At 34.5% G+C, this 25,734-nt stretch overlaps 1 protein-coding gene across 2 annotated transcripts in view; it reads left to right on the top strand.

The window, feature by feature from the left end:
- Window positions 1-2,226: 2,226 nt before the first annotated feature.
- LOC105202956 (fatty acid synthase) overlaps window positions 2,227-25,734 on the top strand; it is a 38,853-nt gene continuing 15,345 nt past the window's right edge. The window contains exons 1-10 of one of the 2 annotated variants that reach the window (XM_039456577.1): window positions 2,227-2,305; window positions 7,160-7,351; window positions 9,026-9,270; window positions 10,470-10,701; window positions 18,867-19,285; window positions 20,361-20,654; window positions 21,799-22,003; window positions 22,859-23,019; window positions 23,174-23,491; window positions 23,613-24,100. In XM_039456577.1, coding sequence (XP_039312511.1) covers window positions 7,180-7,351; window positions 9,026-9,270; window positions 10,470-10,701; window positions 18,867-19,285; window positions 20,361-20,654; window positions 21,799-22,003; window positions 22,859-23,019; window positions 23,174-23,491; window positions 23,613-24,100 — 2,534 coding nt within the window. In that variant the 5' untranslated portion in view covers window positions 2,227-2,305; window positions 7,160-7,179. The remainder of the gene's footprint in view (window positions 2,306-7,159; window positions 7,352-9,025; window positions 9,271-10,469; window positions 10,702-18,866; window positions 19,286-20,360; window positions 20,655-21,798; window positions 22,004-22,858; window positions 23,020-23,173; window positions 23,492-23,612; window positions 24,101-25,734) is intronic. The other variant, XM_039456578.1, reaches the window with a different exon arrangement.

Genomic DNA, 25,734 nt, shown 5'->3' with positions numbered 1-25,734 from the left:
CGAACTTATCGCGTTTCATTTTACTTTAGTTATAGAAAAGCATATGTGCAAATAAATGATAATGTCTGTTGACAAAATTTTACTGGGAAATCTTTACACTTCAAAATAACGCAAATAACAAATGTCTTTGACACAGCATACGCAACTAGATCCATTTAGATATGAACAACGGCTTTCAATGAAACCCTCTAATTATATGGAAAAGTTTTATTATTAAACTAGAGTTGGACATTATTTGAATGATTTTTTATTTAGATGATTATTTCAATAAAATTTTATTCGTTATTCACATTATTCATTATTCATATTATTTGTTATTTATATTAATGGCTATTATTCGTTACTTGCGTTATTCGTAATTTATATTATAAACATTATTTATTTTTCTTATTATTCATTATGGATTATTATTTATTATTCGCGTTATTTGTTATTCACATTATCTATTATTTGCAATATTCATTATTCATATTATTGATTATTACTTATTATTCGAGTTATTCATTATACGCATCAATTTTTATTTATATTATTTTTTATAATATTTATCGCATTATTTTTTTCGTTATCATTATCTGCATATTAATTTATTTTCTTATTGTTATTATTAAATTCAATAAAAAACAAAAGGAAAACTTTGATAATAGCTCCATATTCTCTCTTTATTTTTACTGGCTTTATACGGCTGATTTTAAGAGTGCAAATAAATTTATAAAAATGCCATAAAAGTCACATTTACTTTTAATTTAGAGAAACATTTATGGTTATAGTTATTAAAAACGTTATAAAATAATTAAAAAAACAAAATAAAATATAAAAAAATAAATAAATAATGTAATGGAATAAGATACAAATTAAGTTACATAATAAAATTAAATAGTAAATAAATAAGTAATAATATAAATAGAAAACAATAATTTAAATTGCTGATTTAATTAAAATTTTATTTACAAAATTTTACATCTAATTTTTATTGTATTATGTAAATAACAAATAATAGATAAGATTTTTTTTACGAATAACAAATAAATTTTTATTCAAATAAACATTTTATTTAAAATTATTTTATTCGCGATAGACGAATAAATTTTTATTCAAATAAAAAATTATTTGTTATTCACAAATAAACTTTATTCATTATTCATTATTCTTTATTCGAAAAATTATCCATCTCTGTATTAAATTAGTAGTTCTTTCTAATAATCCACAAAAAACTACGACAAATAACTGTTTTATTTTTTTAAGAATTTTCGTGCTATAATATTTAAAATGGCGAATTTCCGATTATTTTGCATAGTTAATATAAAATTTACATACAATTGAAATTAACAAATAATATTAGCACATGTTAATTTTACCGGATGTCTCACAATTTTGAATATGCATTATATACAAGCAGATAACAATGTAGTTTAAATCAATATACTTTCAAATATTACGTGTACTGACACATGATTTATACAGAGAGAGAGAGAGAGAGAGAGAGAGAGAGAGAGAGTCTTATTATAAAAAATTATTTAAATATCTAAAAAAGAACAGAATTGTTCAAAATAAAGGTATCTTGTTTGCAAGTTTAAAGAAAAGTAAATAAAAAATACTTTTAAACAGAATAATGAGATGAATCAATTGTACAGAAAACGATGATAAAGAAGATATATCACTGCACATTGCAAATTGCATTTGTTTTTTAAAGTAACAAAATGTATTTTCTTTACACCAATTGATTCATCTTAATATTATGTGAATATGTATGAGAACTATTAAGGTACAATTAGCCAAAAATATTACAAGTTTAGAAAATATTTTATATCTTATGTAGTAATATAAAATAATAAAATAGGTAAGATATCTTGTAAATTATTAATTTGTCGATTTTACCTCAATATTTTTAAATGCAGAATAATTAGAGGAATTATGCATATAAAAAAATTATATAATTTTATTTAAAAAATGACAATAATCTTTATACGGCTTAAAAAACTAATTTTTTTAAACCAATTTACATTAATTTTACATCAATTAATTCATTTCCTTATTTTGTGTAAAAATATAAAGTCACAACTATCAAAACATTGAAATAAAATAATCACAAAGAAAGGTCATACATGAGCTTTTTAAAAATGTAATGTCAACTTAGCTTACAATAGTCTCCATCAATCTAATTATAAACATTTATATTATTCAACACATGTTTATATAAATGACTTTGTTAGTTTGACTCATTGTCTCACCAACATCGATAATAGCTGAAAGTGTTATCAGTATAGCGTGTGACATATCGCTTTTGTACAATCTATTTAAGTGAGTAAGTGTTCAAATTTTTATTATTTTACGAAGTTCTAACATAAAATATTTTTATGTTGTAAACCTATAACTTTTCGGTTTTTATACTGCAATTGTTTCCATAGTCTAAAAACAATAAAAAATCTGTTCATATTGTGCACTAGACACGATTCTCATACTAATAACGATTGGACAATAGACGATCTCAATATGAACTTGATTAATGGAAACTTGAAAAATCACAATGATAAAAATAATAATATTTCAATTGGGATTTTAACTCGTGTCCAATATGACCGACTCAATAAGGATAGCTCATGAGATGACCATAATTAAAATCCTAATAGCCAACGTAATACATGTTAACACGCCAGACATGAATCTAAATTTTGCGGTGAATTTATAGTTACTTCTTTATTAATAGTGTATCTATTCTTAATAATTAGGTATTTTTGTAATTAGGCTGATGAAGACAAAGTTAAGTCAGAACGTTCCTCATTTAAATATACGTTACATTCTTTAAAAGCGCGTTTATGACCTTTCTTTGTGATTATTTTATTTTTAGTCCAACAAGCATTTTTTGTTTGTTCTTCAAAAAATTAAATGTTTATGCAAAATGTTGTATCAAAACATGGCATGATAAAGTATGAAATATCTCATAAATTATATTATTTTTCCGATAAATTTTAATACTTTTATACACAAAATAATTAGAGGAATTATATTATGTATAATGTAAACAAACCATATGATTCTATCAATAAGAATGGTCTAAAAAAATTAATTTTATTTGAAAAACAACTTTATCATTGTTTTTTTTTTTTTTTTTTGACCATGCAACTTCTGAATCACTTTCTCATGTCTTCCATATTTTTCGAGATATTTGTCTGTCAAAAACAAAATGAGATATTGTGTGTATAAACCAGCTCAAAATACATCAAAATGAGTGTGACCTTAATGGAAAAATTGCGTCTTTTTAGCAATAATTGCTGGATAAAAATTGAATTTTGTTAATTGGGAGCGTTTCAATTGATCACGTTAAAATTGATCACACGCATTTACAGCACAACTTTTCTCTTAAAACAACCAATCAGAATATATTAATACAAATAATTCTATTACAATCGGGAAGTGTAACAACAAATTACAGTAACGAATACGGTATTACCGATCAAATGCCATACTTCTTAGTGCTTAATGATTTTTTCTACGTAAATTTATAAACATTTACATGATTTCCCCAAACTACGCGCTGCAATTTTGCCAAATTTAAAACACAGTTTTAAAGGAGAACTTGACTGTAATATCACCATTATTAAATTACTAATAAATTTAATAATTTTGATGCTTGCACGCATTTCTACTATTTCTGTAAATCTGAAAATTTGTGAAGAAATTATTACGAAAAGTATTCCCTAGACTAGGGTTTGAATCTGGAGTCCCCAACTACCTGGGAAGGGTGTCTTCCGATATTGATTTTCTTTTAAAAGGTGTTTTACACATTAAAAGTGAAAACGAGCACGTATAAAAAAATTACATGTCTCTTGGCGTAATCTGTACTACAACATTAGGTATTATTATGGACTAAAATCCGCTTTCAACCGGTATATCCATTCGTGTGATTTAAATATTTTAAATTTCACTTTTATAATGTGTTGTATATACATATTTATATAGTTGTTAGTATTTATATATACACACACATATATATATAAATATTTTTAAATATTTGAATAACAAGTAATATAATATAGTTTTGTATTTATTTTATTTGTTCTCCTTTACGATGTTTATGTCCATTTATTTGTATGTCCAGGAATAAATTTATTTTTATAGATTAAATGAATAAGCTCAAGATAGCTTTCATAGATTACATGAATAAGTTTAAGACTAATTTTAATTTTGGTTTAACTTACTTTTAACTTTTTTCTTAATTAAAAAGTATAAAGAGTAAGTTAAAATTAAAATTAAGCCAAAATCCATATTAATCATTAATTAAAATTAATAAAAATTATTAGTTAAAATAACAATCAAAATCATTGTCATAATGCAGTCATTTTATCATTTCTTTTATGACTTATTTTGGCATTATGTCATTTATTAATTCGACAGCATTTGACATTATTTTGATTAGGCAGTTCTTAGGTAATTTTGAAAAATAAAATAAGAACTCAGATAAGTACAACAAATATTTATAAATAATTAACAGTAGAGGGGAAGAGAGTAATATGACATTCATTTTTATTTTGTTAAATAACTTTGTTTATAATTAATATTTTCTATTAAAACTTGAACGATTACATTTTTCAGAGTGTCGTTTGACAGATTCTAGACTCAAAGTAATAAAATATTTATTATTTAGAACGTAATTTATAAAAATCTAATGCATTGCACAATCTATGGAAAAAAAGTGATTGTAATACGGCTATCCATAAAAATAATTTTAAAAAATTAGTTTAGTTTAAAAAAAACACAGTACCTTGTTATAAAATTACATATTTTTAATTTTCTATTGTTTAGAATTTTTCTGATTTACAATAGTATTTTCCTGCGTTCAGAAGCTTTAAGAACATCATTAAAAATTTTATTAAAAATATAATTTTATCTCTGTTTAACATTAAACAACAAATATCAAATAATGCCTTTAATGTTTCTAAACATCGCTCTTTAGAATGACAATCGATTTATCAAAAAAATATTTTGATATAAAAAGTTTACTCAAAAAATCATATTAATAAAATTCTATATTGTTGTTTGTATAACTCGAAATGTATATGGCCAAATAAAAAGTTAATTAACAAAAAAAAACAATTGAGTGTATGTACGTTCGTGTGATAATATGCTCAAGTTCACAAATAATGAGGAAGTGTATGTAATTAATGGTTAAAAGTGTACCTTGAAAAAGTTTAGAAGTGCTCAAGAGTAAAAATGTTTTATAACAATTGTCAGTCATTATTTATTGGCATATTAGCATCACTAAAAAACTACTACGGCGGACTACTAAACGAATAACTCCATAAGCAATTGTTAGAATACGTCGCCTGATAACGGAAATAATAGAGGTATCCGTACTGTCGACAGTAGCCATAATACCGTCTTCTCCTTTACAGAATATCTAGGTTCAAAGAATTGAATCAATAATAACAAAAATAGGTTACGAGCCAGAGCTTGAGTTTCAATGCTAACTTTTTAAATACACATAATGTTTTAACCTTTATCAAGTTATCTTCAATGTCGAAATTTTAACGAATTTATAGATGAAAAATAACAAGAAGTAGAATTGGAACCGTGTTTTAAAAATTTGGACAATACATTTCTTAAACAATAATATTATATATGGACTGACAAAATTAAACACGAAACTAGATGGCATATGTTAGTCACCGCGGTTCTTTTGGTACCGAATAATAATTTTTAATTTTTATAATTTTCGAATATTCGTCGGACTTGAAATACGGTCATGAAGCCGAAATAGTAATATTAATGCTTTTAAGGGAGAAAAGTCATGTAAAAATCAATTTTTTTATTGCATATATGTACCAAAACATTTCAAGATTTCAAATTTCAAGTCCTCATATTGGAGATCAACATATTAACGATCCTACAGATAAGTTCATACGTGCGCGTCTACTAGATAGTCATGAGCGTTTCAAACTTTGAACGAGTATTTCTCGAAATTACGTCTTTCCAAACAGCGTACAATATAACTCAAAAAATATTCGATGAATATAGCTGAGACGGTGCATGTTTATTTTTCACTAAATTTTCCACTGGCTATATCTACAAAACTTGTAAGAATAACTATCCAAACTATTTTTTTCACAAGAAAGAAATAAAAATTTTATACAAAAGTTCGACATTTTTTTTCAAAACTGTATAGAATTTTTATTTTAGTACTTTTTACTATCGGATTTAGATTCTTCTAGTATGTAATTTTATCAAAAAGACAGATTTGTTTGATTTTTTATTTTAGGATCAGATAAAAAAATATTGCATTGTACGCCATTTAATTCTATCAAAAACCAGAACTTGGAGAGCGAGCATCATTACGCTGCCATATTTAAACTAATTTGGCTTTAAAAAATTTTTTCTATATCAACAAATTATAAGAGATATATGAGAAAGGTATAAGACAATTTATTAAAAGCCTTGTGCTGCAAAAAAATTTACGAAAATTAGTTTTTTTTTCGGCCAATTACATGACCTTCCCCTCTTGAGAAGCATATATAATATTCTCCCTCTCCGGAAAAACTGTAAATTATTTTATTGCAAAAAAATAATACTTTAGCCTGAATCTCCTGAATTTGGTGCGGACGTCTTACCACTTACTACTTCGATCACCGGAGCACATTTTTTAAACACTTGATATTCTAGTCACTATAGATCCATACTTAGGAAAACTTTGTGCGAATGATCCGTTGTCGTTACACTTGCCGTAAAGTTCTATAATTCACATAAAAAGATGCGATTTCTATTCAGATCAGAACAATAAATATGTAAAGATATCTTTGCAAAACTTAGGAAAGTAGAAAAAATCTCTCTTGTTTTATTTGGTTAAGCGGTCAAGAAACTTATTAATTTTCTATTATAATTGTTTGTATCACTTCGTTATGGATCTTAGAATGTAAAATTGTTAGAATTTAGACACTGAGGATGACCTGATAGAGATTTAAACGTTTGTAATTGTTTGTATTTAAAAAGTTGTATCATTAAAACTTAGCTCTGGCTCTAAATCCGTTTTTGTTATTACAAATATTTATAATAATATAAAAAAATTATTATTGAATTACAAAATAAGATTTAAATTTTGGCTCAATAAAACACATTTGATTCAATAAAAAGATAGTTAAAAATGAATAACGGTAATTTGTTATAGAATCGTCTATTTGAAAAAGTATGGACACCATGAATCGATCAAACTTAGATGTCAACGCTGATGCTGAAGAAGAAATCGTTATTTCTGGCATTGCTGGTCGATTTCCAAATTCTGATAATCTAAAAGAATTTCAACAAAATCTTTTTAACAAGATGGATCTTAGTTCAAGTACTCACGGACGATGGAATGCTTGTAATATGTTTTTTTCTTGAAATTAAAATATTCTTTTATAATTTATTTTTTTTTTTTAATTAAAAGGATGTTAGTTTAGTTTTATGCACAGAATTGATTTAGGAGCGTGCCATATTGATACAATAGTAACTTTATAAGCCCACAATGATCCTAGAATATTATGTGAATAATATTAAAAATTAAAATAACATTACTACAAATACTTTGCAAACATTAATTAAGACTTGAAGACTAAATATGATGGAATTAGTTTTATACAACTCAAGAATAACACTCAATAAGTCAACTCTCAAGTTAAAGATAAAACTCAAGTTTAAGGTTAACGCAACTTAAGAGTAACATTCAAATTAACTTTTAAGTTAATTGAGTAACTCAAGTTAGGTACATTTAAGTTAAATGTCCAAAATAAAACTAAATTGAGTGTTATTTTAAGTGTCCCTTTTTCTAAAGAATATCTTTAAAATATGCAGTACAACATTAATTTTTATTTGTAACAGGGACCCTGCCTGAAATAAAATTTCGGTCCGGTTACGGTTACGGTCAGAGATTATTTTCAATTTTCGGTTTCGGTTTTGGTTGCGGTCATGTTGCTGATAACGGTAACCATTTCGATTTAGGTCTTTTTTGGTTACGGTTACGGTTAAAGATGTACAATTATCTATTGTAAAATTTAATAATGTATAAAAATGATAATGTATAAAAATAATACAAATATAAATATCACATTAGAAAAAAATTCCTCTTTATTAGAAACAACACTTTTTTAAATATAAAAGTTTAAAAATTATTGGAGGTTCCGGAGGTCTTTCAAAATCTATTTTTTTGTTTTTGATTACTTCAACATTCTCAGCAATTTGCAGCGTTGATGGTCGTTGTTTTACTAATATTAATGGTAGTTTTTCTCTATAAAATAACATATTAATTTTAATCAAATTATTATTATAAAAGCAAAAAAATAAAAAAGTAACTCTCCGTAGACACCCTGTAATCGCTATTTATTCAGAATCCAGAAGTAAATATCTACGGTATTAAAAGTTCAATTAAAATTGTCAAACCTTTTCGGAGCTTTAAAAAAACTGGAAAAATTAAAATATAATTTTAACTCTAAAAATTTAGTTTTAACATTACAAAAATCTCATTTTTTTGTATTTATTTTATGTTCACAAATTGAAGGAAAAATTAATCTTTAAAATCAACTGCATATTTATGGAGCGTTAAATATATGAAAAAAAGAGATGAAATATAGATGCCGTATATCCTTTTCTCTAATTCTTATCTTGTAGAGAGAAGTCTATACAGTACGCGCTTTTTCTCCTTTTTATCTGATTTTTAGTATGATTTTTAACAGCATTTTAAAAAATTTGACCAAAAATCTGATTGAAAAAACCTGAAAAATTGTTTTGGTCAGGTTACGGTTACGGTCCATTAGCTTACACAATATTTTAGTTTTAGTTTTGTTTTCGATCATACTAAAAACGGTTATGATCCCGTTATTCGTTTCGGTTTTGTTCCGGTCAGAGTCCCTGATTTGTAATAAGATATTTTTTAATTATCTTATATGGAAGTGTTTTCATAATTCTTTTCTTACAATATATTGACAATATATGGTATTTTAAGGAAATTGAGTTGTAATATATTTTTATAAAATGTATTAAATCTTCTATATTAAAACAGGGTACAATATGCCTCTTCGTATCGGTAAAATCAACAACATAGAAAAGTTCGATTCACATTTTTTTGATATATCCACTACTGAAGCTAATGTAATGGATCCTGGGATCAGAATGTTACTGGAACACACTTACGAAGCAATTATTGATGCGGGTGTCAATCCAAAAGAATTACGAGGAACAAGAACGGCTGTTTATGCAGCAAATTGTCTGCATGATACAGAAAATGAATTACTTTATATACCTAAGGTGTGACGCGTTAACGATCTAAATAATATATCTAATGTAATTAATAACAATTTACGTAATAGAGATATTACTTCATATAAAATTCTGAAAATTGATAAAATTCCCATATACGGTTTCATAACTGGTTTCTAATTTTTGCTAGCCCATTTGAAGACAAAATTAGAGAATTGAAAGTTAGCGTGTGCATAGTTAGTCCATTGTATCGTTGACCTTCTTTCTTTTGTTGGTTGAGCAGAATAGGTTGTAATGTATGTAAAACACGGACTACAAAAATTATTCGCTATTTTTTTCCTTCACGAAATTCGTGTGTCAACTTTGTACGGTTCCCATGTAAGTTCTAATACTTACAAATTTATGAAACTATACAGTTAATAGGCAAATATACGAGGAGTGTCCGTAAATTAAGGTCTCCAACGACGCCGCGTGGTAACAAGCGCTAGGCGAAATCCGACGATACGGTCGTGTTCCTTAGTTTCTCCTTTACAAAATGCTGCTTGGTAGAGCTCAGTTTTTGCATAGCAGCGCATCGCGATGAAGAGAACGCTCGCCGCTACCGCCAAGTGCAAACTTTATTCCGCCATCAGATTTTTAAACTTTAAGTGCACCATCCCGGATGAAATTCATCGCCAGTTGACAGCCACATATAGAGAAAAGCCGATCTTAAAGCAGTAGCTCCTCCACCTTCACCACCGTTTCGTCCGAGATCGAAGACCTTCCTCTACCTCGCTTGTCGTGGACATTCGTACGGCCTCCAAAGAGCTCTCTACACCACTTCCTCACATTTTTGATGCCCATGCACTTTTCTTCATATGTGGCGATGAATTTCAACCGCGGTGGTGCCCTTAAAATTCAAACATTTGATAGAACGAAGTTCGCACTTGGCGGGAGTAGCGCGTACTCTTCATCGCAAACAGCTGAGCATCCAAGCAAGCTCTACCAAGCGGCATTTTGTGAAGGAAAAACCAAGGAATACGACCGTATTGTCGGATTTCGCCTAGCGCTGTTTGTTGTGACGCGGCTTCATTGGAAACCTTAATTTACGGACACTTCTCGTATGTCTAAAAGTTTTTGTCAAAAAATATGTTAAACATTCTTTTGTGAAAATGTAAAACATTTTCAAATATAAATATACAATTTATTAATTATATACTTTAATAATAATATTTTAATAATAATATTTAAAAGAATGCATTATTTAGGCGGCTGGAGAATCATTGATTGGCTGTCACAAAGGGATCCTGGCAAACAAAATTTCTTATTGGCTCGGCGTTACTGGACCGTCGTGTAATATTGATACTGCATGCAGTTCGAGTCTTTTTGCTATAAACGAAGCTTATAGGCAAATTCGATCCGGAGAATGTGATGCAGCTATTGTTGCTTCCGCCAATTTAGTTCTTCATCCACTTTCACAACTCGGATTTTATTTACTCGGTATTTATTATACTTATTATATCATGATGTTGTTAATGTGATTTTGTAATATAATTGTTTACTTTTATCTATTGATCATGATAATAACCCAAATAAATAAAAAAATGTCTTTTAGTCTCGTAATCAAAAAAGCTTGTAGTAATCACCCTTTTTTTCCCCTCCGCACGTTGAGCACCACAAACGCTGAGACTGTCAGACATATCTTGCTAGGCGCTTAGATTTAGCGGAAAGTTGACTAAAAGTTGACAATATTCAATGATTAATATTCCGTTAATTATTGAGAATTTTGCAAATTGATAAAGGACTTTTCTGCTCAGTTTGACCTGCTTGAAACCGAGTCGAAATGTTCTACGAGAAGAAAGTAAAAATTGTTAAACTTTAGTGGTCACCAATCGCGGTTTTTACTTTTATTAGCCCATATAATCTTAATTTATTGATACTTGGAATAAATTTGATTTCATCTTGATGGCATTATAGTTGGTTTCATCCATTGTTGTACGTTATACAATATAATTAGCTTTTTATTTTACATTGTTAATGTCATTTTTAGGTATGATATATATATATATATATATATATATATATATATATTGTGACGTGGCAGTTTTATCTGCCTCGCCACTTCGTCCTCCGCCTGAGCATAGCGCAAGGAGGCGCGTAGGACCGGGTCGGGCACTCAGCGAAAGAGCGAAATCTCCGGCGGGACTGCGGCGCGTATTGATTTCCTTTATTTATTCGCGGCTTATTTCATGTATCCGCGGGCACCTCGACAAACGTCGCCTAAGGACCGGCAGCAGCGAGGAGGATGGGCAGCAGCAGGACAAGGAGAAGGCGATCGTCCAGGGCCGGCGCACGGAAAACCGACGGCGGAGAGAAGGACGAGACTCGACGTGGTGACAGAGATGCGCCACGCAAAAGAGGCTCGCAATTGGCGCAGCCGAGGGACAGGCCAGGGCGGACGAACGGCCAGGAGAAGGGCCGTCGAATGCCGGCTGTCCGTCGAGAAGGGTAGCGGCGAAGAATCGTCGCGGGGAAATTCTGCTGCGATCGTCCGCAGGGACGACGAGAACAACGAGGATATCGGATGCCGACGGGGACCGCACGACACCTGCGGAGACCCGACACTGCGCTGCCGTGACGTCACGGCTAGATAAGGGCGGCCGCTGATAGGCCGCGCCGCTAGGCGCAAGGATATCGCGCACCCTGTGGGAGGGGTAGCGCCCATCGATCGCGTATCGAGCGCGATCCTCTTGGCTTTTGCGTGCGACCCGTCCGACTGCGTGCGTGTGTGGAAACGAGCGAGCGAGTGCGAGATATCGGTCAGCTATCGGCCTGTCCGCTATCGGAAGGAGTGCCCGGCCTTGGCGAGCGAGTTGAGGACACCCGAGGACCCGAAGGAGGACCGTGCGGAAGTCGAGGTGACCCTCTAACCTTCGTGTAAAGCCACGAGCTGTCGGTGTCGACCGGCTCGCGTTCTGAGGTGGAGCCATTAGGTTCGTGTACGAGTGCGTCCGCCGCGTGGCGATTGAACGCACCTTGCTTCTTGGTGTTTGGCTGGCTCTCCACCTCAAGCGCGAGACCTTGTCGAGGCACCCAGCTGTCGGCTGCCGCGTGTGTTTCGGCTGTCCCGCCGTAGAAGTTCGCGAGCGACCGGCTTTACGGGAAGCCGCAAAGCCCTCGCGCACGTGCGCGAGTCGTGTCTCGGCCGTGATCGCACGGCCGCTCGGGCTATCGGTGCATTGTTACAGCGTGCGTGTTTTATTAATTTTGTAGCGCGGTTCCGGCGACTGCGTTGTCTCCGGCGCGAATCTTATTGTACGCGCTTTCATCTTGGAATTACGGGGCTCGCTTTAGCGGAGGCTCCGCGTTCGCGTTCTTGCCGCGCCGGTCAGAGCGCGCGTGATTGGCTGCCGCGCTTCACGCAGGACCAGTCGTCGTGATCGGCGCGTGTCGCGTAATTACGGTCGGAGTCGAAATAATTCCCGCGTCCGGCTTACTAATTTCTGTTGTCTACTCCTTATCTCGTTGTTTTTCTTTACTACGCTAACCGCTTTTTTTTTCTTATTTGATTGTATACCATCGCTATTATTCACTGCAATACATGTGTTCTCTCTCTGTTATATCGGCCTGACTGTACTTAATTTCTCGCCTACCCGTCTCCTCCAGTAAGAGAGCCGCTTCGTCCCTGTTGTGGGGATTTCCACCACATTTCTTCCCTAGCGCTGAGCGGTATAAACTAGTTCTAAGGTTGGTACTATGCTGCCTGCGAGCAGCTCTAAAAAGATTCAGATTCTCTCTGACGCTAGTCCTGTATACACGTTGTACCTTGACAATATATCCGTTCTACTAATTACGTGGTGTGTTTAATTAGTCAGTCTTCCCTTCCGTACGTCGTTAGTGGGTACGTCTCGAGGACTCGAGCCATCATTCCCCACATTGGTGACCCCGACGTGATCTAAGGAAGCAACTGATTTCGGCCGCCGGCCGATCCACGTGTTCCTCGAAACGAGAAAAACTGAGGAAAGGCACGCAGCCACGTGCCCATCGACTGCACGCCCTTACTTACATCCTAAAGGAGGGCCGTGCACAGAACGAGCGTCACTGCCCAAGGTATTAGTCTCGCCAAGGGCACGACAATAACTGCGATCATCGCAGTAGGCGTAACCGCCAGTAAGTGCGCCACAGCAAAAGGCGTGCGCCGAACGAGACTTCGGCATCCAAGGTGACTTCGTCGCCGTGAAGGCGATTCCACCAGGACCGTCGCCGTGAAGGCGATTGCACCAAGTCACCGTTGCCGGGAAGGCGATAGTACCGGCACACGTCATTGTTAAGGCGATCGCACCGTGACACTGTCATCGAGGGTGCGAGCAGACCCGGACATCATCGCCAGGTGCGCGGCTGCACGCGGCATCACCGCTGGAGGCGTCAAGCCGCAGCTGCGGTCTCATCATTGGCATCAGCCGTCGAGGTACCCTTCCGCGCGGCGAAGCGCGCCCATCGTCGGGTTCGCGCGTGTCCCATTCGTGATTCGCGCATCGACCGCCATTACGGCCATTCGTTTTCGCGCTCGCACGCAAGCTCGCGCAACGCCATTTTCGCACCGTTCGCGCCTGTCTTCTTTCCCGCCGAACGCCATATTGAAATTTATTTGCTTTTGTTCGCTACGCATCGTTTTAAGTCTAATACGTAGCACGTTGCGTTGAGTACGGCGCATGCGTTTCGGCTCAACATTCATGCAATTTAAAATCGCCACATTTCCGATAACCAATACAAGCCGCGAGCGTCGTGGTAAATTAACTCTGTAACGCGTCTTAGTAACAATGCCTCCGCCCACGGTCGAAGAGTTGCAAGTACAATTGGCGCAGATGCAGACCACCTTGCAGCAAATGCAAGGGCAGGCCGGAGTTCCGCGCGTGGATTCTTATCGAATTCCTAAAATCCCACCCTTCTTGATCAAAGATCCCGTCATCTGGTTCATTCAGGTTGAGGCGTCTTTTGGGACCGCCCGCATCTCGGACCAAAAGACCAAAGCACATCATGTCATCAGTGCGCTAGATGCCGAAGCAATCGCGTGCTGTCGTGACTTGATCGCGGACCCTGACGAAACAGAACCGTATACCCAGCTGAAAGAGCGCATTATCGAAAGCTTTTCCGCGTCAGCCGAAGCTCAGCTTCGACAATTATTAAAAGGCCAAGTGCTTACTTCCGGAAAACCGTCGCAAATTCTTAGCCGGCTGCGTAACCTTAATGCAGATAAACGTTGCGATGACGCCGTCATTAAAACTATTTTTTGCGAACATTTAACGCCCTACATGCGTGGTATACTTGCGGTTTCGGACTGCGCGGATTTAGATAAATTAGCGAAAATGGCCGATAAGATCGCGGAGACGGCCAACGAATCGGCACAGTGTGCAGCCTCCTCTGCAAAACAATCACAGCCATCGGACCTCGAAAGCAAGGTCGATCGCCTTGCTGCAGAGCTCGCTACCCTCTCGGCTCAACTTAAACGATCTAGCAGGTCGCGAAGTAGAGATAAATCACGGCACCGCGAACGTTCTAACAGTAGGCAGCCTAAAGTCTGTTGGCCGCACAGAACTTTTGGCGAGGCAGCGCGGGCGTGCAAAGGCACAGATAAGTCCCCGTGCTCGTGGAAACAAAACAAAGCCGCAGTTACTGAGAAGGGGGAATAAACAGGTCCACCATTATGGAGGCTAGCATGGTGGACCCCAATTTTTCTAAACGCCTCCACGTGCGCGATCGACTCATAGGAGAGTTATTCTTGATTGACACGGGGGCGGAGATTTCATTGCTTCCCGCTGGCGATACCTCTAATAAAACGCCCGGTAATCTCAAGTTATACGCGGCTAATGACACCGTGATTAACACATATGGGCAATTATTTCGCACGTTGCATATCGGTTTACGTCCACTCACGTGGAACTTTTGTGTTGCAAAGATTCCGTACCCGATCATTGGGGCCGACTTCTTGAAACACTACGGTCTTCTGCCAGACCTCGAAGGTCGCAGACTAATCGACGCGCGCAACAACGCATATACTTCGGGTATTATTAGGGCAACGCCTTTCCTTAAAGCCAGCACTGTCAATCCAGACACGAAATTCGCGCATATTCTCGCGGACTTTCCGGAAGTCACTGGCCTCAAGCAGGCTACGCTACCAAGTAACAGCGACGTACAACATCGTATCATTACTACTGGCCAACCGGTGGCCGAGCCTCCCAGAAGGCTAAACTCGGAGAAAGTTAACATAGCCAAAAAAGAGTTCAAACGGCTTACAGAGCTGGGCATTTGCCAACCCTCCAGCAGTCCATGGGCGAGTCCCATCCACATGGTGCCCAAAAAAGATGGATCGTGGAGAGTATGCGGTGATTACCGTCGCCTCAATGCCATAACCACTCCAGACAGATTCCCTGTCCCTCACCTACACGATTGTTCCTCCATCCTTCGGGGTAAAAACGTGTTTACCAAGCTTGACCTCTTTCAAGCATATAACCAGAACCCGGTTGCGCCCGAGGATGTGCCCAAAACAGCAGTAATTACGCCTTTTGGTCTGTTTGAATATAAATTCATGACTTACGGTCTGAGAAATGCCAGTCAAACATTCCAGCGACACATCTTTCGCGCACTGGGGGATTTAGAGTTCATTTTCGCGTTTATTGACGACATACTCATTGCATCCTCGTCTACCGAGCAGCACGAGAAGCATCTGCGCATTGTCTTGCAACGCTTAAAAAACTATAACTTGCGACTTAACGTCGAGAAATGCCAGTTCAGTCAGTCAGAAATGGAATTTCTCGGCTACGTAATCAATAGCGAAGGATGCAAGCCATCCCCTTCCAAAGTTCAAGCCATCGTTAATTTTCCCAAACCGCGCACAATCGTCGAATTGCGTCGTTTCTTAGGTTTAGTAAACTTCTATCGTAGACTTCTGCGTAACGCCGCCAGCGAGCAAGCGCCGCTTAACGAGTACCTCCGTGAGTCCCGAAAAAACGATAAACGTGTAATTGCGTGGACGCCAGAGGCGGAGGAGGCGTTTGTCAAATGTAAAAATAGCCTGGCCAGCGCGACAATGCTCTCGCATCCGGATGAGTCCGCCGAAATGCGCATCATTAGCGACGCGTCGGATTTCTCCATGGGAGCCGTGCTCGAGCAATTGCTTGACGATGCGTGGAAACCCCTCGCATTCTTTACGCGCAAGTTTACGCCCGCACAGTGTAAATACAGTGCTTACGACCGCGAGCTTACAGCAATATTTGAAGCTATCAAGTACTTCCGTCATCATTTAGAAGGTCGGGATTTCAAGGTTGTTACGGACCACAAACCACTCATTTACGCGTTCCTGCAACGCTCGGGAAAAGCGTCACCGCGTCAGCAAAGACAGCTCTCTTTCATTTCCCAATTTACAACTCGAATCGAACACGTCTCGGGTAGCGACAACGTAGTCGCCGACTCATTGTCACGCGTTGAAACCATTCGTTTGCCCACCGAAATCGAGCTCGTCGAACTCGCTGAGCATCAGGAACGCGACGATGAGTTACGAACTATTCGCGAAACACCGGACTTCCCGCTTTCATTAAAACGTATTCAGTGGGGTCCTACTCACACCACGGTATTTTGTGAGATCACCGGTGAGGCCATCCGACCTTACATTCCGAGCTCATTACGAAACCGTGTGTTTAACTTGTTCCACAACACGGCTCATCCAGGCCCAAAAGTCACAGACCGCTTAATAAGACAACGCTACGTGTGGCCAAACATGCACCGCGATATCACCAAGTGGTGTAAGCACTGTATACAATGTCAACAAGCAAAAATTTCGCGGCACGTCCATTCTGTTCCGGAAAAGTTTATCGCGCCGGATTGCAGGTTCGAGCACGTGCACTTAGATTTATTGGGCCCTCTGCCCGAATCAGACGGCTATAAATATTGCCTGACGCTCGTCGATAGATTCTCGCATTGGCCTGTGGCAATTCCGCTCAAAAATATTGAAGCCCTCACAGTCGCGCGAGCGTTTTACGATGGTTGGATCGCCAACTTCGGGGCACCTCAGACTCTCACCACCGATCAGGGTAGCCAGTTTGAGTCCCAACTGTTTGCAGCGCTCCTCCAGCTAATTGGGTGCCAGCGTATTCGCACCACTGCGTACCACCCGGCGGCGAACGGTCTCATTGAAAGATGGCACAGGAGTTTTAAAGCGGCGATTATGTGCCACGCCGATAAAGAATGGTCGCGCGCGCTGTCAACAGTTCTGTTAGGTTTACGGATCCATGTCCGCCTTGACACTGGCATGTCGCCAGCCGAATTCGTGTACGGTACTACACTGCGGATTCCGGGTGAACTTGTGCTTCCCGAAGATTTCACGCCGAACCCTCATGCGTTCGTGGAAGAATTCCATGAGTACATGCGCAAAGTGAAACCTGTTCCCGTGGAACACAAATTTAAAAAGCGCGCATTTTGTTTTAAAAATTTAAACTCATGCTCGCACGTTTTTCTTCGCGTAGGAGCCGCTAAAAAATCGCTTGAACGTCCGTACACTGGTCCCCATCGCATAATCAAACGCGTATCCGACCGGATCTATGACATAGATGTAAGCCGCACCAAGCGCAGTGTGTCCGTCGAGAACCTCAAGCCGGCATTTTGTATTCGTGACGATCTCACCGACTCTATTTTAAGTAATAATCCAACTTGTCAACCATCCAGCAACGAACGTCCGCTGATAAGAACGTATACACGTCCAAAGAAAAAAGTTATGTTCCAGTTGTAATATCGATATCTAATATAGCATTTATTTACTGTCACTCGGGGGGGAGTATGTGGGGATTTCCACCACATTTCTTCCCTAGCGCTGAGCGGTACAAACTAGTTCTAAGGTTGGTACTATGCTGCCTGCGAGCAGCTCTAAAAAGATTCAGATTCTCTCTGACGCTAGTCCTGTACACACGTTGTACCTTGACAATATATCCGTTCTACTAATTACGTGGTGTGTTTAATTAGTCAGTCTTCCCTTCCGTACGTCGTTAGTGGGTACGTCTCGAGGACTCGAGCCATCATTCCCCACACTGTCTCCGCTACCCCGCCCCTCTACCGGTTAGAGGAGCTAGCTGGCCGCGTGCGAGCGACGATTCCGCTTTTGTGTGACGAGTTATCGCGTGATACGAATTGGCGTTTAGCGTGGAAAAGTGAACCCGGCGACGCGACCGGCGTAATCGCGTCTGGCGCCCAATTTCGCGATTTGGTTGGAATCTAGCTGTCGGTATTCTCGTCGCTCTCGCGCGCGCTTCGTGTAGCGTCTCCGCTACCTTGTTTGATCGCGTACTTCGCCGTTGCTCTCCGGCGTCCGAAAAGTGCGTGACAATATATATATATATATATATATATATATATATATATCATACCTAAAAATGACTAACTTCAAAGCACTAACTTCAAGTCACTAACTTCAAAGCACAAACTACGATTCAAAAAAGAAACTTACACCCAATATTAACATCTAATTTACTCATTCATCTATTACTTTTTTTTATTATTTTTTTTTAATTTACTTTATTTGTAATATTTTAATGTATACGTGCATCTTTTATGTTTCTTCAGCTAGCAAATAAATTCAGACTTGAAGAAATTGACTTATTGTCATCGATTTCTTTCAGGGGTACTGTCTTCTGATGGTTTTTGTAAACCCTTTGATGAAGAAGGCACTGGATATATGCGTAGCGATACCGCCGCAGTAATGTACTTGCAAAAAGCCAAAGACGCAAGAAGAGTATATGCAACCCTAGTATACAGTAAAGCAAATTGCGATGGCTTTAAAGAAGAAGGCATTACTTTTCCATCGTTCGAAAAACAAAAAATGTTGTTGGAAGAATTTTATGGGGAATGTGGAATTTCACCCAATAAACTATCATACATAGAGGCTCATGCAACTGGTACCCTTGCTGGTGATCCCGTTGAACTTATGTCTATTGACCATGCTATATGTGTTAAAAGAAATACTCCTTTATTGGTAGGCTCGGTAAAATCAAATATTGGACACTCTGAACCTTCCAGTGGTCTTTGTCAAATTGCAAAAGTATATTTATCATGAAATAATTTACATAATATTAGTTGTATTTAGGGTGTGATTATGGCAATTTATATTAATAATTACAATATTTTTATTTTACTATGTGTCGCTCGCATGTTTATAAACTTTAGTGTCAAAACGGGCCAATAACGAGCAATAATTCTAGTTGTTTGAAATTAAATATGTTTTCTCTTACATTCAAAATAAGTAACGCGAGACTAGTTTCAGCCTTACTATGGCCTTCTTCAGCAGCTATATTAAAAAATATTCTAACATTGACAAATTAATTACATAATCTTAATTCGGAGTCAAAATTTGTACAAAAAACTACATTTCTCGTCAAGCTACATATTCTAAAAAAACTGTCGTATGTTGTTATCCTGTGTCACTGCTGCGTATTTGTTTCCATTATTCATGAAGATCTTTATGTATTATATCTAGCTATTGTCGTGTAATAGTATCTGTATCAAATTTATATAATTTTTCTTAGTGTATATTACTAACCTTATCTGTTATTGTAATTAAAGGCAAGTTACATACCAATTAGTTAGTAGAAATTTTAACGAAATTGACGTTTATTTCAAGGAGAGAGGAAAAATACAAACAAACTCGTCGACAGATCGACTGAATTTCGAGACTCTGCTAACGATTTTTCATAAGGTCGTATCGGTACTGATCATAACAATGTTTTTCATCGTGTGTCTCGAAAGTTACTGTTTTTGATTCTGTCTAATAAATCAAAATAAGATCCATCGAGATACTCAATGTCACTATTCAAATTGATGCTGTTCTTTTGAGCTTTTATATAAATTATTTCGGAGATTAATCTTTTGTAGTAATTAATTTGTCAACGTTAGAATATTTTTTAATATAGCGGCTGAAGAAGGCTGTAGTAAGGCTGAAACTAGTCCCGCGTTACTTATTTTGAATGTAAGAGAAAATATATTTAATTTTGAACAACTAGAATTATTGCTCGTCATTGGCTCGTTTTGACACTAATATTTTTATTGTTATTAATTATATAAGAATATATCAGAAATATCAGTTATAATTATTGCTAAAAAATATGTTTTTTTTAAAGATGATATTTGCGATGGAAACTGGTATCATTCCACCTACTATTTATTTCAAACGCCCACGAAAAAATTTGACTAGTATTATCGAAGGAAGAATAAAGATTGTCACCGAACCAACAGAATGGAAAGGTGGTTATGTTGGTATTAATTCCTTTGGATTTGGCGGAGCTAATTGCCACATATTACTAAAATCAAATTCTAAACAAAAAATCAACAATGGAGCATCAAATGATGATTTACCTAGGCTTATAACGGTGTCTGGATGTACAGAAGAAGCAGTTAGGATCATTTTAAAAGACGTAAGTATGTCGAGGTATAAGGAGATCCGTATGATGGTTGAAAGACAAGTTGACAGAGGTCAAGTGTGGGTAGGGACAAGTAAAGATATGTGCGAATATTTGGGATTGTAAATTTAGCTTATACAGCACAGGACATCAAATCGGACGTACAATTTGTGCCTATTTTACGTCCGTTAAGAATATACATAAGATATCCAGCAAAAGAAGTCCTTTGGATGTACAAAACATCGCCGTTCTTTTATTTTTGTAAATAAATTATGGATATGCACTATCACATTTAGGATGTTTATCGGACGCCCAATTTGTTTAATGGATCAATATTACATTTGTTTTACGTTTACATATGGTTACGATAAATGTTCTGGCCTTTAATATGCATGTGATATAAACCACATTAAATGTAATCCGCTGCTCTATTTTTATTCTAAATCTGTTATATATTTATAGATTTGGACAAAAATATCTTTTGTGAATAGCACACCAAAGTGTAATTTTCTTTAACACTTTATTACCACACTTCTTGAAAGTTTTGTAATGGTCAAACTAGAATTAAATTGACATAACGCAGTAGCCGTATTTACATTTTTCGTTTTTGAGTACAAAAATTCGATAAAAATGCTATGTTTTTACGTCCTAAAGACGTCCTTATTGGACGTCCAAATATCCTTAAACGGTAATCCCTTAAACGGTAATCTATAAAACGTCCATAATATGTCCACGAACGTACCGATATATTATAAAACAGACGCAAATTATACGTTCTATGGATGTTCTAAAAAATTGTTATTAGAGATTAAATTATCCAAAAGAGCGAGAGTTTTGTTACTGCTTAAATTAATATCACTTTTTTTTTAATTTTTTTGTTTGTCATCTCTGTAGTCGATTATAATATCTAATGCAGTTTCAGATATATCCAATTTTATTTAGTATAATTTTTAATTAGGAAAAGAATTAAGAAAAAAGACGTAATGTGTACTCAATGCATTAAATAATAATAATATTTATCATAAAACCATTTATTATAACTTGTAACATACATGTATATCTTTCTTTGGTAATATTTCAATAAAATATCAATAATATTTTTTTTTCTTTGAACAAAATTATTTCAAAAATGTACACATATGTCTCTTTACTCATGCAGTTGCGAAGTCGACCAGTAGACACAGAGTACATATCTCTGCTACATCATATTCATAAAGCTAACATAGAAGGTCATCATTATAGAGGATATATGATAACTGGGTCTAAAACATCTTATAATACAATTAATAAAGTGAGATATCCACATATGATACGACCGATTTGTTTTATATTTTCTGGACTAGGTGCTCATTGGTTTGGAATGAGTAAGTAAATACAGCAGAAAAAATGGTATTACGATTTCTATTTACATTTTAAACAATAATTTTATTGCTAACGTAATGATCAATATTTTAAATTAAGAACTTAATAATTATATTCAACAATATGTTGCTTACTCGATTCAAGACTCAAAGTTATTATTCATAAAAATGTAACGTTACAAAATGAGTTAAAGAAATGCAAAAATAATAATATAATTCCGCTTCGAAAATTGATTTAAAAAATTGGTTTTATTCAACAATACAGTATTTTGTTATAAAATTACATATTTATTTAAAATGAAGAGAAAATATTGCAGAATATTATGCAAATGTATACATGTACACATAAAACTCTCTCGTAAAGAAATTGCAATACTGGCAATCTGTTTTCCTTTTGTAGAGTGAGATTCTAAAAGAGTGGAAATTGAGCCGGTGCAATTTTTCGAGTGATTTTTTACTTTATGAGGTTCAAACAGTATAATACATATAATGCAAACTATAAGTTAGCAATATAACAATTAACTTATCGAAAAACTACTTCGACATTATATCTACAAGGGCTATAATATAATCTTTTCTTCCATGTAATGATTAAAACAAAATTAAAGCATATAGTTTTTAATTTATAAGCTTTACAATTATTAAGATTTATTTGTTAGGCTTAATTAGAAATTCAAAATTATATATAATTATAACATATAGAGGCCAATCATTTTCCAATAAAAAAATCAAGTTTTACAATACATAAAACAGTTTAGTAAAAAATTTTATAAAATACATGAGATCTATACAAAAAGTTTTATTTACTTGCATACATATACATATAACAAGATATAAAAAGTGTCAATATTTTTCTAGGTCATACTCTAATGAAATTTTCAGCGTTTTCTGAGGCAATCCAAAAATGTAATAATATTTTGAGATCTTATGATATACACCTCACAGATATCTTAACGTGTCAAAATAACAATACTTTCGATAACGTCATTAACTTAATCTTAGGCTTCGTTGGACTGCAGGTAAAAGAAATGGAAAACGTTTATTCGGACTTTGTATATGCATATAAGAATCGACCGGTTTGAAACACAAATATAAATTTTTATTTTGTGACTATAATTTGTATTTTAATTAGGTGAAAACATATTTTCTTTTTTTTTTTTATATGTTTTGCAGATTGGAATCGTCGATCTTTTAACATCTATTGGTATCGTCCCTAACTTTATAATTGGTCATTCTATTGGTGAATTAGTCTGTGGATATGCTGATGGATGTTTAACTATTGAAGAAACAATTTTGTTGGCATACTTTATCGGTTTAGCGCTTCATGAATCAAAAATTATTAATGGTTCCATGGCAGAAATTAATATCGACCTTAAAACCATACAACACAAGTGTCCTTCGAATATTGATATAGCTTGTTACAATAATTCATCTAATTTTACTGTGAGCGGACCAACAGATTCTATAAAGGCATTTCTCGCCGAATTGCGGGTATATTATAACTTAAATAATATTATAATGTGTTCTCAGTTTAAATTTTTTAAATCTGTTAAATGAGATTTGATGCTTTCATGAATAATGCTTCACAATACGTTTTTGTCAATTCTTTTAGGCTAGTCATATTTCTGTGAAAGAGATTTCTTGTTGTCATATACCTTTTCACAGCCGTTACATTGAACCTGCTTCAGCTAAAATGGAGGAATACTTGAACAGACTATTATTACAAAAAAAGTATCATAGCTCCAAGTGGCTAACAACATCCACTCACGAGAGTTTGAATACAATTCTACCTTTATATTATAAAAATTATTTGTCAACTCCAGTATTATTCACAAAGGCGATAACTTTAATTCCAAAAAATACGGTGACAATTGAGATATCGCCTCAGAATATACTTCAACATATTTTAAAAGGATCTTTATATTCCACTGTAACAAATGTAGCGTTATACGAATGTACCGAAAGATATAGTGAGGAGATATTTTTAGAAACAATCGGAAAACTTTATAATGCAGGATTGCAGCCACAGATTGCAAATCTATATCCGACAGTAGAATTTCCCGTAAGCCGTAGCACACCAATGATTTCTCCTCTGATAAGGTACAGTATACATTACATGTATGTCCAAAGATAAATTGGCTGAATATAAATTATCAAATAACAAAAATTTATATCAATATTTAAATGTCCATATAGGATAGATTTTGTAGCAACATTTTTGCGATGTTTCAGCAATATTACAATTTTTCTATAATCTTCTGTGTTGTATGAGTAAAGATCCCATACAGCACAAAATATTTTAAAACATTTTTAAAATATTTTGAATAAAGATTCAAATATTTTTTAAATGTTATAAAAAATATTTTAAAAATATTTTCTATAACATTTGTTATAGAATATGTACACATTAGATCCTGTTCAAAAAATATTTTTAAAAATATTTTGGAAATATTTTATGGAATAAAATATATTTGATAATATTTGTAAAATCATTTAGTAATATTACTTCAAAAGGTATATTTAAAAAGTAATAAAACTATATTTCACAAAATATATTTAAAATATTTCTATGTCCGCTAGATTCTGTCAAACAAATATTTTCATAAAAAATATTGAATTTCAATGAAACTGCTAAAATTGTCTTCTTTTCAATTCGAAGTTCAATTTTGAAAATTTGTTTCCAAAAAAATATTCTTGTTAAAATAAGAGTGCAAAATTACATAATGCCTTTCATTCTGTTGTGAGATTTTTTACTTACGAAGTACAAAACTCCCGTGTCCGTCTAGCGGCAATGCCGCTTTCTGCTCAAAAATCTAAATTACTTTATTTAATATTTTTCGGGTGGCATAAAAGGATATTTTTAAAAGTATTTCTAACATATTTTTATAATGTTACCTTTTTCATGTTTTAAAACTTTTTCATAATATTGTTAAAACCTTTCTTAAATATTTCTCAAAATGCATATTTTTTTGTGTAGTATAAAAATATTTTTAAAGATATTTCTAATATATTTTTCAAATGTTTGTAAAAATGTCACCAATTTTATGTTTATAAATCTTTTTGAAATATTACTAAAACCTTTTTAAAACATTTCTCGTAGAATTTTTTAAAATATATTTAAAAATATATATATTTTAAAATATTTTGTGCTGTATGGGATATTTATTAAAGAATAACATTTAAACAAACAATATGATATCGGATTATATTTCTTATCTTTTCTAAAAGATTATGACAATTATCTAAACATTACTCTATATTTATTTAAAAATTAAAAGGAAATTTACGTTGTACTATTTATCCTAATAAACATACATATTTCCTCTACAACGCAGTTATATAACAGCAAAGTTGATGCATTAAAACGGAAATTAATACGCAATGTAGTCATGTACGTTACACTTAATGTTCGTCAATTCTCATTTATAGAAAATCATATTAGTCAATTTCTCATTTATAGAAAATCAGTTTTTATAACTTTAATTTAACTTGTTATATTACTTTAGTGTAATCCGCTGTGCGGAATATACTTTCTTAATTTGCTTCTGTATTAATCTTAAAACACACCTTTGAATTTTAAAATAAATAAATATGTTTTGTTTGATTTCGTTCAATCTTCCGTCGGGCGCATATGATCTTACAGATTCGTAAATGTATTTACGATAAATTAAAAATTTAAATATTGGAAAATATGTATAATATTAAATATATAAGATAATTAAATTTATATTATT

This window comes from Solenopsis invicta, chromosome 13, assembly GCF_016802725.1.
Source record: "Solenopsis invicta isolate M01_SB chromosome 13, UNIL_Sinv_3.0, whole genome shotgun sequence".
Classification (NCBI taxonomy): Eukaryota; Metazoa; Arthropoda; class Insecta; order Hymenoptera; family Formicidae; genus Solenopsis; species Solenopsis invicta.
Note: the sequence above shows the minus strand (reverse complement) of the source record. Positions and strands in the feature narration are given on the sequence as shown.